We start from the raw sequence: 14,703 nt of genomic DNA, 5'->3' as shown, positions 1-14,703 counted from the left end.
TATTGTCCAGGTCTTGCTGCATTTGAACATGGTCTGCTTCAGTATCTGAGTCGTCGCAAATGGTGCTGAACATTGTGCAATCATCAGCGAACATCCCCACTTCTGACCTTATGATGGTCATTGATGAAGCAGCTGAAGATGGTTGGGCCGAGGACATTATCCTGAGGAACCCCTGCAGTGATGTCCAGGAGCTGAGATGACTGACGTCCAACAACCACAGCCATCCTCCTTTGTGCTAAGCATGACTCCAAACAGCAGTGAGTTTTCCCCCTGATTCCCATTGACTCCAGTTTTGCTAGGGCTCTTTGATGCCACACTCAGTCAAATGCTACCTTGATGTCAAGGGCAGTCACTCTCACCTTGGCTCAGAAGTTCAGCTCTTTTGTTTGTATTTGAACCAAGGCTGTAATTAGGTCAGGAGCTGAGTGGCCTAGATGGAACCCAAACTAGGCATCAGTGAGCAGGTTATTGCTAAGCAAGTGCCACTTAATAGCACTGTTGATGACCCCTTCCATTTCTTTACTGATAATCGAGAGACTGATGGAGTGATAATTGGCCAGGTTGGATTTGGATTTGTCCTGCCTTTTGTGTACATGACATACCTGGGCAATCTACCACATAGCTGGGTAGATGCCAGTGTTATAGCTGCACTGGAACAGTTTGGCCAGGGGTGCGGCAAGTTCTGGAGCACAAGACTTCAATACTATTGCAGGAATATTGTCAGGGTCCATAGTCTTTGCAGTATCCAGTGCCTTCAGCCGTTTCTTGATATCACATGGAATGAATTGAATTGGCTGAAGACTGGCATCTGTGATGCTGGAGTCCTCCAGAGGAGGCCGAGATGGATCATCCACTCAGCACTTCTGGCTGAAGCTTGTTGCAAATGCTTCAACCTCATCTTTTGCACTGATGTGTTGGGCTCCTCCATCATTGAGGATGGGGATATTTGTGGAGCCTCCTCCTCCTCCAGTGAGTTGTTTAATTGTCCACCACCATTCACGACTTGATGTGGCAGGACTGCAGAGCTTAGATCTGATCCATTGGTTGTGGGATGGCTTAGCTCTGTCTATCACTTGCAGCTTATGTTGTTTGGCACACAAGTAGTCCTGTGTTATAGCTTCACCAGGTTGACACTTCATTTTTAGGTATGCCTGGTTCTGCTCCTGGCACGCCCTCCTGCACTCTTCATTGACACAGGGTTGATTCCCTGGCTTGATGGCAATGGTAGAGTGGGAGATATGCCAGGTCATGAGGTTACAGATTGTGTTCAAGTACAATTCTGCTGCTGCTGCTGATGGCCCACAGCACCACATGGATGCCCAATCTTGAGTTGCTGGATCTGTTCAAAATCTATCCCATTTAGCTCGGTGGTAGTGCCACACTACACGATGGAGGTATCCTCAATGTGAAGACAGGACTTTGTCTCCACAACAACTATGCGGTGATCACTCCTACCGGTACTGTAATGGACGGATGCATCTACAGCAGGCAGATTTGTGATGAAGAGGTCAAGTATATTTTTCTCTCTTGTTGGTTCCCTCACCACCTGCCGCAGACCCAGTCTAGCAGCTATGTCATTTAGGACTTTGCCAACTCGGTCAGTAATGGTGCTACCAAGCCACTTTTGGTGATGGACATTGAAGTTCCCACCCAGAGTACATTTTGTGCCCTTGCCACCCTCAGTGCTTCCTCTAAGTGATATTCAACATGGAGGAACACTGATTCATCAGGTTAGGGAGGGTGGTACGTGGTAATCAGCAGGAGGTTTCCTTATCCATGTTTAACCTGATGTCATGAGACTTCATGGGGTCCAGAGTCTGAAAACAATTATTTTATTCTGTCATAATTTTACATAGTATTTACTGCACGTAAAAAGGCTATTAGGCCAAACAGGTCCATGTCCGTGTATATGCTCCATATGAGCCTGCTGCCATCCTTCTTTATCTAACCCTATTAACATATCCTTTCTCCTTAATTTGAATATCTAGCTTTCTCTTAAATTTATCTATGCATTTTGCCTCATCTACTCCTCGTAGTAGTGAGTTCCATATACTCTAACTACTCTATGGATAAAGAAGTTTCAATTGAATTATTAGTGACTGTCTTATGTTTATGACCTCTAGTTCTGGTCTCACCCTCAAGTAGAAACATCTTCTCTACATCTACCCTATCAACCCCTCTCATAATCTTCAGGCTATCACTGAGTTTTCTCTTTTCTAGACCCTGTTCAACTTTTCCTTACAATGACTCAGTTGTATGATCATTCTGGGATCGTTCGAGGAAACCTTTTGTAACTTCTCTAATGTCTCTATATCTCTTTTTATAATATGGATGCCAGAACTATTCACTGTATTCCAACTGTGATCTAACCCAGGGTTTATCAAAGTTTAACATAAATTCTTTGGTTTTCAATTCAATCCCTCTAGAAACGAACCCCAGTGTTTGTTTGCTTTTTTAAATGACCTTATTAATCACTGCCACTCCTTTTAGTGATTTGTGTATCTATACTCCCAGATTCTTCTATTCACCTACTCCATTTAAACGCACAAAGGCCCAATTTTAACCCTTTCAAAACTGACCCACTTGCACAGTATTAAAAGCAGCCCTTATTTTCCAGGGGTTATGTGGTCTCCTTATACCTCCTATCACAATGTACCACTTCAAACCTATTGATAGTGAAGTTCATTTGTCAATTATATGCACACTCTGCAAGTTTAATAAATGTTGTCTTGTATCTCTCCAATATTAGCACAACCCCCAATTCAGTGTCATCCGCAACTTTTGAAATTGTAATTCCAATTCCTGGGTCTAAATCGTTTAGGTAGTTGGCGAACAGTGGTCCCACCTTCTCATCTACCCTTTCTGTTACTGCTTCAAATAATTCATTAAGATTGGTCAAGCATGACCTTCCCTTTTGGAAGCCATGCTGATTAGTTTTTATTATTTTTTCAGTTTCTAGATGTATTCTCTTACATCTTTTGTATAGGTTTTCCCATATATTTCTTACCACTGACATTAAGCTAATTGGCCTGTAGCTCCCTGGATTGTTCTATCTCCCTTTTTAAATTTAAGAATCACATTAGTTAGCTGTCAACCCTCTGGCACTGTTCCCTTTACTCTTGACTTTTTATATATATATTATAGTACCTCTGTTATTTCTTTAACTTCTTTTAAATTTTTCCATCCTTCTAACCAATTTTTAATCCAGTTTTCTATTCTCTACCTAATTCACCCTCAAACATCCTCAGTCTTCTCGGGTAGTCTCCTGTGTGGTGCCTTGCTATTAAGGCTTTCCTAAAGTTTCTGTATACAACACCCACTGCACTTTTCCTATCTATCATGACTGCTACCTCCTCGAGGAATTCTAGATCAAACGCGATTGGTCCTTTTGAAATCTGTACTTGCTACTTTTAACTGTATTCTCTTTTATCTAGATCATTTCATCCTTAATTAAAGACTCTAAAATATTCCATACACCAGATAATAAGCTAATTGGCCTGTAAGTATCTGAATTAGCTATCTCCCTCTTTTTAAAAATAGGTACGGCCTAGTCTCTCTGGAGTCCCCCAGCAAATATCCACATTCAGTGGAGCCCCAAAACATACAGGAGGTTTTAACCCTGCTTTTATGGCAGAAACAGGACAGGCAGGCAGTTACAATTTCCCAGGAACTTTACCTGCTGAAGTCCAGCCTCCTTCCCACAGTCGTCAGTTTTAACCTGCTCTTCTGAGTAGGCAGGAAGGACATGTTTAGAAAATGGAGTGTGTCGCAGGGAGGGCAGTGTTGGGGGGTGGGACAGTGTGGGGGTTGCTCCTTCTTTAGATATGTAGATATGTAAATCAGGCTACATATATTTATAAATATAGAAATATGTTTATATGCGAGCTAATATATATTAATTTTCAGAGTTTTTACAACCAAGTTCAAATTCTCAAATTGCCATTATGAGATCTGAGTTCACGTACTCTGGACTATCCGTCCTGTAACATAATTGGGACACTACTACTAAAACACACATCAAAAAGCGAAAGCCTCCTACCTCTCTTTCTTGTAATTCATTGCAGGACAGCATAAGCATTTCTGTTGTAAATTAAAGGTCTATTGCTGACATTTAGATACCATACATATCTTATATAATGTTTCTCAAATTTGTTGGATTCTCATTTTCATATTTTACAGAAAAGCATAGTTTATAAAAACTGAAAGTTCAGTCTGCCAGATATCTTAAGGCATGTTTCATCGCCTGGGACTTGAGCACTGGTCTGACTAATCTTTTGCATGGATCTAAAAGTCATTACCATAACTTTATTATGACATTATTATGATATTACTATGTATTTTATAATGCAATTAATCAATGCATTATTAACCGAGATTATTAGCTATGTTATCAAAGAATCTTGTTTTCCACTAATTTATCCACAGCATTGCCCAAGCTGAGCAATTAAATAATTAAGATCTAGCAAGAATTTCTGGAAGGTCAGAAACATTTTAAGGACTGGCTGATCTATGGAAAGAGAACTCTTCTTTCAAAAATTAGTTTGCATAAAGCCAAGCCATTGTACTAGAAATTGCCTTTTCAAGTTTATCCCACCACTTTGCTCAGTTAACCAATTGCCAGTTACTTAGGTATTCAGCCAAGCATGGCTTTATTGTCTTTATAATCTAAACAATAATGTATTGCATACATGGAAAGAGGAGATCACATTGACCAACTTCGGCAGGCAGCCAATTTTCTCCAGCAGCTTAAATAGACCGCCTCTGCTTACATAGTCAAATGCCGTGATGAGTCTACTTGTTCACGGCAGGAGAAAAGGCGGAACAGTTTCCAACTTTGCTGTCTCAAACAAACCCTCAGCATCTCGTGACAGCACAAAGTCACCAACTCAGAGGTCCTGGAGCATCAACCTACACTCATTGCTAAGCCAATGATGCCTGTGTTGCCTTGGCCAAGTTCATCAGATGTATGACGGCCGTATACCCAAAGACCTTCTGTATAGTGAATTAACCACTGGGTCACAACCTCCTGGCAGTCATTTCTCTGCTACATGGTCACCTGCAAGCGCAATATGAAGATGATGGTTTTGACACTAAGAACTGGAAGACAGTTGCTGATGACTGTGACTTCTGGGGCCTGACTGTTTGGAATGGCATTGAAAGAAATGAAAAGCTCATTTGGCCAAGAAGAGCACCAGAGAAAACAGAGGCCAGCGAATTGTGCATCTTCTCAGTCCACTGTCTTCCTCTGCAGCAATTACAGCACAGACTACATTGCCACCAAGTGATGCTTAACAGAGTTGACCACCATGGCACAAACCATCACCTTACAAGATGGATGGCTGCCACAGATTTCATGCAATTTATGATTGAACACCAGTTTGACCATACCTGATTTATTTTCAATTTTTCATTTTTTTTTTTAACTGCAGGTGGAATCTGTTCCTGATGGTGGAGGGATATTAGAAAGGAGGAATGAGCTGGAAGGTGAGGTTAAAAGTCTGAAAAGAAAACTCACAGACCAGGTAAGTAGTCAGTTTTAAAATTTGTTCTTGGGAACCTGTTTGTCACAGAAAAATAAGACTAACTATAGCGCTTCATATTCTGAATTTTTGCTTAAAAATTAGTTTCTATTGTTAACACCTAAAATGATTGATAATGAAGTGAATGATTCACAAAAAGATACAGCAAAGGGCTCTAACTCTTGCAAAATTCTTTCATTGTTTTCTGAAATATGACCGTTAAAATACCAACTTTATTTTACATGCAGCTTTCATTAACTGAAGTAGAGGCTCATTTGTTACGCAAGTGTATGCTTGAAGAAGATAATCTAATCACAGAGCAAAGGCGTGCCCGAGAAGAGGTTGTAAATCTAACCCGTCTTGCCCAGATCAGGTCTGATGAAAAAGATCAAAAAGCGAGGGATCTTATGAATATTCAGGTACTTCTGAATTGCTAATTTCTCATTTTCATTTTAGAAGTGATATTTAAAAGAGTTGGAAATATGTGCATCAGAGCAGCATTTATTTGGTTTACCTTATATAAATTAGCAAGCAATACAAAAAATATATATTATATTAGAAAAATGGTATATGCTTCTGTTGAAGATGATTAACAAGGGCAAATCGGCAGTCAGGATTAAACATTTCTAGATCCATGGAACATTAGGGTGCCAAGTCTGTATAGTTTTCTGTTTATAGAATTGAATGGGGCAATTTTAATCTTGCCTACCTGGCAGAAACTGGGTGGGAGGGCCAGTCAGGATGGCAGTAAGGTGGCTGAAGTCCCACTATTTTCCACCAGAATCTCATTTGAACCTGCTCATCTCAGCAGTGATATTTGCTGCAAATCAGCAACATCCTTTCTTAGATGCAAATCAGCCACTGATGAGATCATTGAGACATAAAGATAATCTTAACTGGGGTCCTGTGTGGGTACAAGAGCTAAGGTCAGAAGAAGCTCAGAAAGTTAAACCAGAGCATTTCTCTGGATTATACAAAAGAAGTTTAGGCCTCCCAGTCCAAGAATTCCTCCACCCCAACACTCTCTGACCCACCTATCCCAACCATGAGTCTCTCATGAAACCCCTCCCAATCACTTACCTGAGTGTTGGAGAACATGCTAACGAACAAAAGAGTTTTTCTGAGCCCTAAGTTTCTGTGTTGAGCCTGGAGAGACTCTCTTGTTCCTCCTAGCCCATATGTAGATCTTTTTCTTTAAAAAGATTAACCTTTTCCACCCTCTTCTGAGCTTGCTGATCCAAGCAAAGCAGGCAACAAGTGCTAACCTCATAAAACCAGATTAAAAACCTGATTGATGTCTTTATTAAGGCTCTCTCCTGCCTGTGGCAATGGCCTTCTGAAACCAGGGAGTTAAAATTCCACCCATGAGTGTGTGACAATCCCCTGCACTGCCCACCCTCATCAAGGGTGAAGGATTAAAATCAGTCCTAGAAAAAGAGATAGAATGAGAAAACAGCAAAAAGACATATGTGGACAGAAAGAATTGTAGCTTTGGAAACAAACCAATTACAGGAAGCAACTTTCTTTAAAAATGCTGTTTGCTCACAATACCAAAGATCAATCTGTTATTTCATTTTGGTTTTCAAATAGCATAAGGGTGATCGAACTAGAGAAGAGCTTAAAGAAGAGAAACGGACCATACAGGATTCTCAGAAGAAACATAGACAAATGCTGGTCAGGTAAGAATACTTTACTTTTTATGAGTCCATTTTTATCAATGTTTTCATCTGTCTCTTCCAGGCCTACCTATACTTCACCCCCACATGCACCAAACCTCAGTCAGCATCTATCCTTATCCTATACCTCAATAGCAGGCATTACTCTGATTCACCTCCCTCAAATCTCATTCCAAAAGATAAACAGCTGAGCTCCATCACACCTTTTGGTCAATTCGCAGGAGATGGACTAGTGTTACGTCCAGGTGAGAATGGCTCACCTCTCTTTCCACCTCTTGGTTGACCACAAGTGTTTTAGAAGAATTTGCTTGCCAATTCAGTGAGTGTCGAACTATTTAAGTGCTGTTACTGCAAAAATACACATAGGCAGGTCATTTTATAAGTTTTAAAAGAAAAGGAAGTAGTATTTATTGTATTTAACACCTGATAGATATAAAGAATGAAATAAAACTCCAACTCTCACAAACACATTCATTCATGGGGTTCACACACATATACAGAAGTAAGTTACAAAGAGGAAGGATAGGTTAATGTTTAAGATCCGGAAAGAGAGTCAGTTATATATGTTCCCTGTGGATTGATGATTTGGATGGTTTCAGGCTGGGTTTAGTGATCTTCCCCGATTCTGTGTCGAGATGATTTAAAATGTCGATGGACAATCGCTGTCTCCTCCTGAAATCCATCTGCTTTATGTTAATGAAATTGTGCAGTGCCCCGTCCCTTGCGATAGCTGCAGTTTTATGTTAAAGACGCTGCCTGTGGTGTTTGCCTGATCAGAATAAAGGCAGAGCACGCTTGCAGAGTGGCTGGGGGGGAGAGAAGGAGGGGACCATGAGTCTTCTCTTTGCTGTTACCCACTCATGGTCTTTTCGCAGACTGACCCTTGGAAATTTTTTATTCTTTCATGGGATGTGGGTGTCACTGGAAAGAACAACATTTGTTGCCCATCCCTAATTGCCTTTGAACTGAGTGGCTTAATAGGCCATAATGTCTCTTTACACAATGGGCTAGCTTACAGTCACATGACCTTCTTTCACCAACTAATCAGTTACCCAACATGGTAATTACAAACTCATTCCAGGTCCATTGTTTAAAGTGATTAGATTAAGATGTTCATGAGGACCTTCCTTCTCAGCCCAGCATGATCCTCATCCACCTGAATAATTAGATTATGGCTGAATGCCTTTGAGTAGTTCAGGAGATAGCAATTTAAACTCATTTAAGCTTACTGTCCTTGGTGGGCTCCTCCCAGACAGCCCGTCTCCATTCTGATAACTGCACTTGACAACTTACAAAGCTATGTAAATGTTCAAAACAAAAACAGAATTACCTGGAAAAACTCAGCAGGTCTGGCAGCATAGGCGGAGAAGAAAAGAGTTGACGTTTCAAGTCCTCATGACTCTTCGACAGAACTAGATTGTTCAGCCATTTTGAGCTTCACCTGAGCCTTTTGAAATCTCATTCTGTGGTTTCAGCCCACTCAGTAGTCATTTTTGATATAAAAAAAGAGTTTTATAACACTAGTGTCAGTTACATTTCTAATAACATATTCATATTTTAGCTAAGTTTGCATCTTAGCTATCTGTAGTTCTCACAGCTCTCAAGTATTTTCAAAATAATTTCTACAATAATTTGCTCACAATATTTTCCATGTTTATATATTAGATCTATCTAAATAAAATTTGTGTTCCAAATCTTTTTCCACATCTGCAGCTATTGCAAGGGATGGGGCACTGCACAATTTCAAATACACTCAAAAAGTAGAAATATTATATCTTTTCATAGGTATAAATAATATATAATTAGAGAAAATACTGGACTGGAAATATTCCACAGATCTGGCAGCAATGGAGAGAGAAACGGGGCCAATGTTTCAGGTCAGTGACCCTTAGCTCTGTTTTTTCTCTGCAGATGCTGCCAAACCAGTATTTTGTGTTTATATTTCAGATTTTCAGCATCCATAGTACTTTTCTTTTGTAATATATAATTGGCCCTGAATTCTGAAATAAACTAATGTCAGAACCCGCAATCACAATTGCGAAATAGAAAGTTCTAGAGTTCTTACTAACATATTGAATGGTGGAATCTGAGAACAAACTTATAAAAACTCCTAGGTGTCAGTAGCTAAATTTCTATCTGCATTATTAGAAATAATGGCCCACATCTTCCTGTCAGTGGCGAAGCCTTGGCTTACTCCGCTGACTAAATCTTAAATTAGGTTCTTGCCTGCAGCTGCAGCATGGATTGATCGCTGAAGTGAGTAGTGAGGCTTCTGATGAAGCGCAGTTGAATTGAAACCATGACTTCTTTGTTGTCATGAACGGAATGTAAGCCCTTGAGGTATGCCTTTAGTTCAGTGTTTTTAATACATTTTTGATTAATTTTTCATTCTCACTCCCCCTCCCCAAACCCTGGTGCTGCTCAAACCCTCCTGATGCCGCTCAATCCCCTCCTGTCACCCACCTCCCAAAATTGATGGAACTAAGGAGCTGGGGATGCTACTGGGAGGAGAAGGGGAGGTAACGGGGCCAAAGGAGGCATGGGCTGAACAAGGGCTGTGGAAGGGAATGTGGCGGGTGGGGGAGGGGGGGGTGATGTGGGTGTGGCTGGGGGGGCTGGGGGTGTAACAGGAGACAGAGTGAGCCAGGGATGCAGGTGGTGGGTATCATGATAATAGTTGATTGTGGTAGTGGAACTCCAGTGTTAGATACTGTATGGTATGCTGTAATCGATATGGGATCACCTGACCTGGGGATTGAAGGTCTGATAGCACATGTTGGAACCTGTCTTGAACACATAGCTGCAGTAACTGAATTCTATCAAGTTAGGAAAATGTGTTATCAATAAAATTAGCTCAGCTACAATGTCAATGGCCTGTGTGAATCATTGAAACAAAAAACAAGACATAGTGTCAGAAGTAAACTAAACGCAATAATGAGGTTCTGAAACCACCAAGAAAGCTCAGTTTAGAGGGAAATCTCACCAAAAAGTGCAGGAGGTTCCGGCAGTGATTCGAGCTGTATCTCACAGCAACAGGCAGTGATAAAAAAGACTCTCAGGTACAGTCTTCCATCTTTCTTTACGTAGCAAGGGAAGAAGCACTTAAAGCCTATAACACATTCATGTTCGAAAGTGATGAGAAGCAAAATGACTTGAAAGAAATAATGGAAAAATTCGAAGCCTACTACAGCCCTAAAAAAAAATCATGTATGAAAGATACCGATTTTTTATGTGCACTCAAGGCATTGACAACATTAGTCAGTATGTAACTGAGCTGAGAAAACAAGCTAAATCATGTGAATTTGGAGAGCTTGAAGAATCACTCATCCGAGATAGGATAATTTGCGGGATCATAAATGACACTCTGAAAGAACAACTTTTGAGAGAAGTTGATTTCACTCTGGAGAAGGCAATAAATATCTGCAGAGTGGCAGAGACAACAAAATGCCAGATTAAGCAGATAACATAGGATGATAATCTGCACACGGTCAAGCAGTTAGATGCAGTTGAAGAGAAACAGCCCTGGGAAAGAACAAATAGACTGTCGGAATGTAAAAAGAACAAAACTGCTATTAAAATATTTAAATATAGCAGATGCAGAACAGAGCTTTTACCACATAGTTGTCCAGCCTACGGAAAGCAGTGTAAGAACTGTGATAAACTAAGTCACTTCGCAAAGATGTGTAAATCGAAGAAAGTGCACACAATTTCAGATGATGACACAGACACTGAAATTGAACTTTTCGTTGGTGCAGTAACAACGCACTCCAAAGAAGATGAATGGAAGGTTGATTTAAAAATTTCCAACATAATGGTAAATTTCAAGCTTGACACAGGTGCAAAAACACGTCATTCCCATAAGCCTGTATTGTTAAATAAGGAAAGAAAAACAGCTAACTAAAACAGAAGTGAAGCTGTTTACTTATATGGGTAACAAAATTACAGTAGAAGGCAAGTGCACACTTAAAGTGAACTACAAAAATCAGCACTTCCATTCGTAGTGGTGCAAACTGATGCGAAACCCATTCTTGGAATCAAAGTTTGTGAAAATCTGAAGCTAATTAAGAAAATAATGACTGTCACCACTGATAACATCCTGAGGGAGTATAAAGATATGTTCCAGGGGATTGGCTGCCTAAAGGGAGAACATACCATCAAGATTGATGAAACTGACACCCAAAATACACTTGCCCAGGAAAGTACCAGTAATGGTGAGAGATCGACTGAAAGCAGAGTTGGACAGAAACTTCACATCATTAAGAAAATTGAAGAACTGACAAAGTGGATTAATCCAATTGCAATTGTAGAAAAATCAGTTGGGAATCTGCCTGAATCCCAGAGACCTAAGCCAGGCAGTACAAAGAGAGCATTACCAGCTGCCCACAGTAGAAGAGATCACGTGTAAGCTAGCTGATGCTAAATACTATTTAGTCTTGGATGTGTGTTCAGGCTTCTGGCAGGTCAAGCTGGATGAATGCAGTTCCTATCTCTGTACCTTCAACACACCATATGGGCAATGCAGGTTTTTACGCTTACCTTTAGGTATTAATTCAGTTCTGGAGGTGTTCCACAGAACAGTGAAACAGTTGTTTGAAGGGTTAGGAGGTGTGGAAATCTATATTGATGATGTGCTGGTCTGGAGAGCCTCACAAGAAGAACACGACTACAGACTGAGGCAGGTACTGCCTAGAATGTAAGAAAGACTTGGAGAGGTTTTTGGGAATGGTGACCCATCTTGGGAAACTCATTCCCAACATGTCAGACCTGACAGCGCCTCTCAGAAAACTTCTACAAAATGATGTGGAATGACACTGGGAACAAAGTCACCAGGAAGCTTTGACCATAAGAATATAAGAAATAGGAGCAGGAGTAAGCCGTTCAGCCCCTCAAGCCTGCCGCACCATTCAGTAAGATCATGGATGATCCGCCCCAGGTCTCAACTTCTCTTTCATGCCAGCCCCTCATAGCTCTCAGCCCCGATATATCAAAAATCTATCTCTCTCCTCTTTAAATACTTTCAGTGATCCAGCCTCCACAACTCTGAGGTAGAGAACTCCAGACGTTCACTACCGTCCGAGAGAAGAAATTCCTTCACGTTTCAGTTTTAAATGAGTGTCCCCTTATTCTGTAACTATACACCCTAGTTCAAGATTCCCTCACTAGTGGAAACATCTTTTCAACATCTACCCTGTCAAGCCCCCTCAGAATCTTGTACGTTTCAAAAGATCACCCCTCATTCTTCTAAACTCTAATGAATAAAGGTCTAACCTGTTTAGCCGTTCTTGATAAGTCAACCCCTTCATTCCAGGAATCAGCCTAGTGAATCTCTTTTGAACTGCTTCCATTGCCAGTATATCCTTTCTTAAATACGAGGACCAACACTGTACACAGTATTCCAGATGCGGCCTCCCTGTACAGTTGTAACAAGACTTCCTTATTTTTAAATTCCAACCCCCTAGAATACCCAGATCCCTCTGAGCTGCATTTTTTTAGAGTCACTCTCTATTTAACTAATAGTCTGCCTTTTGATTTTTCCTACCAAAGTGCATGACCCCGCACTTTCCTACATTAAACTCCATCTGCCAAGTTTTTGCCCACTCACTCAACCAGTCTGAAGAGAACAAACACTGACCCAGGGACCAGTGTTAAAATATTGCGATGTCAGTCAGCTGTTCAAGTTCTCAGTGGATACTTCAAAGACTATCCTCTTGCAAAATGAGGCATCAGTGGCATACGCTTCAAAGGCAATGACTGAAACACAACAGTAGCATGCCCAAATAAAAAAAGAAATGCTAGCAATCATGTTTGGCCTAGAACGCTTCCACCAGTTTGTCTATGGCAAAGACGTGGAGGTGGAGTCTGATCATAAGCCTTTAGAAGCTATACTTAAAAAGCCCCTGAACACCAAGAATCCAAAGATTACTAATGCACCTGAGAAGTACCAGGTCAGAGTTAAACACAAACTGGGCAAGGAAATATACATCACATATGTCACGTGCACACCTACCCATCATGGAGGAAGAGGATAAAGAAACAGATGCGCAGGTTCACATGCTGACAAAGAACTTACCTGTGCCTGTAACCAAACTGGATGAGATCAGGGAAGCAACCAAGAACGATGCCGCCCTGAGAAAGCCACAGCAGATTATGCAAACTGGCTGACCCACACATCAGAGCGGAGCCCCTTCTGTTGTACAGGAGTACGGGAACTTTCGTGAGGAACTTCATGTAGCAGAAGGAATACTTTTCAAGGGAGAAAAGATCACAATTCCTGCAACACTGAGGAAAGAAATGCTGCAGCACATACATGAAAGTCACCTCGGCATAGAAACATGCAGGAGAAGAGCTCGAGATGTGATGTATTGGCCTGGAATGGGAGGACAAATTGGGGAAATGGTGAATGCGTATACAGTGTGCCAAAAGTACAGCAAGTCGGAACAAAAAGAACCACAGAGTGTTCCAGAGAGGCCCTGGCAGAAAATTGGCGTGGACTTGTTCACATTTGACAACAGTGAGTACCTACTAGCAGTAGACTATCACTCAAAGATTTTTAGTCTATGCTGCTGAGAAATGATAGTAAGAGCATCACTGTGATATATCATTTAAAATCAATTTTTGCTCGCCATAGCATACCTGAAGTGCTCATCATCTCATATGATGGCCCACAATTCTCAGGCACCGAGTTTCACAAATTTGCATAGGATTGGGAATTTGCCACACTACGTCAAATCCCAAATATCCACAATCCAATGGAATGGTGGAACGTACTGTACAGATCTTAAAACACCTGTTGAAGAAGGCAAAGGTGTACAGAAGAGACCCCTACCTGGCTCTGCTGGATTTCAGGAATACTCCAATAGAAGGCATTGGATCATCTTCAGCACAGCTCCTAGGGAGAAGACTAAGAACTAAGCTTCCAACTGTGCCCCAACTGTTATTTCCACAGCCAGTGAGCTACAATGTGCAGGACCTGTTCAAACTGAGACAGCAGAAGCAGAAACAGTACTTTGAGTGAAACGCCCGACCTCTGCCTGACCTGAATATAGGTGAGAAAGTGAGGATTCAGCATGAAGGGATCTGTCACAGGAATTACAGGAGAACCAAGGTCTTACATAGTGTAGACTCCAGACAGGCAATAGTACAGGAGAAACTGGAAATTCGTACAGAAAACAAATGAAACGCAACCCTGCTCTGAACCAGAAAGTATAGCTGAAGATCAAAAACCAAAATGCACCAGTGAAGCAACAGATAACCAGACAAAGCCTGAGAGCCCTGATAACTATCCAAGCGGTGATAGTGACACAGAGCTGGAGAAGGCCCCTTGTCCTTCAAAATAACCTCTGTCACCATTCAGAACATCCAGTGGAAGAATTGTGAAAAAAAGAGATACAGAGATGAATAAAAGACAAAACAGACTGATCAAAACAGAGTGAGAACGAATAGATAAGAGACTTTGTGTGTTTGAGTTGTTTAAAAGTATTTTTTTAAATGGGAAATGTCATGATAAT

At 41.0% G+C, this 14,703-nt stretch overlaps 1 protein-coding gene across 3 annotated transcripts in view; it reads left to right on the top strand.

Annotated features, from left to right (window-relative positions):
• The window catches only part of ccdc146 (coiled-coil domain containing 146), a 147,019-nt gene that overhangs the window by 91,999 nt on the left and 40,317 nt on the right, over positions 1 to 14,703 (top strand). For all 3 annotated transcript variants that reach the window (XM_041202745.1, XM_041202744.1, XM_041202746.1), the window contains 3 exons: positions 5,430 to 5,522; positions 5,768 to 5,938; positions 7,110 to 7,198. In XM_041202745.1, coding sequence (XP_041058679.1) covers positions 5,430 to 5,522; positions 5,768 to 5,938; positions 7,110 to 7,198 — 353 coding nt within the window. The remainder of the gene's footprint in view (positions 1 to 5,429; positions 5,523 to 5,767; positions 5,939 to 7,109; positions 7,199 to 14,703) is intronic.

Source organism: Carcharodon carcharias, chromosome 13 (genome assembly GCF_017639515.1).
Source record: "Carcharodon carcharias isolate sCarCar2 chromosome 13, sCarCar2.pri, whole genome shotgun sequence".
NCBI classification, from domain to species: domain Eukaryota; kingdom Metazoa; phylum Chordata; class Chondrichthyes; order Lamniformes; family Lamnidae; genus Carcharodon; species Carcharodon carcharias.
This window is presented reverse-complemented; position numbering and strand designations above follow the sequence as displayed.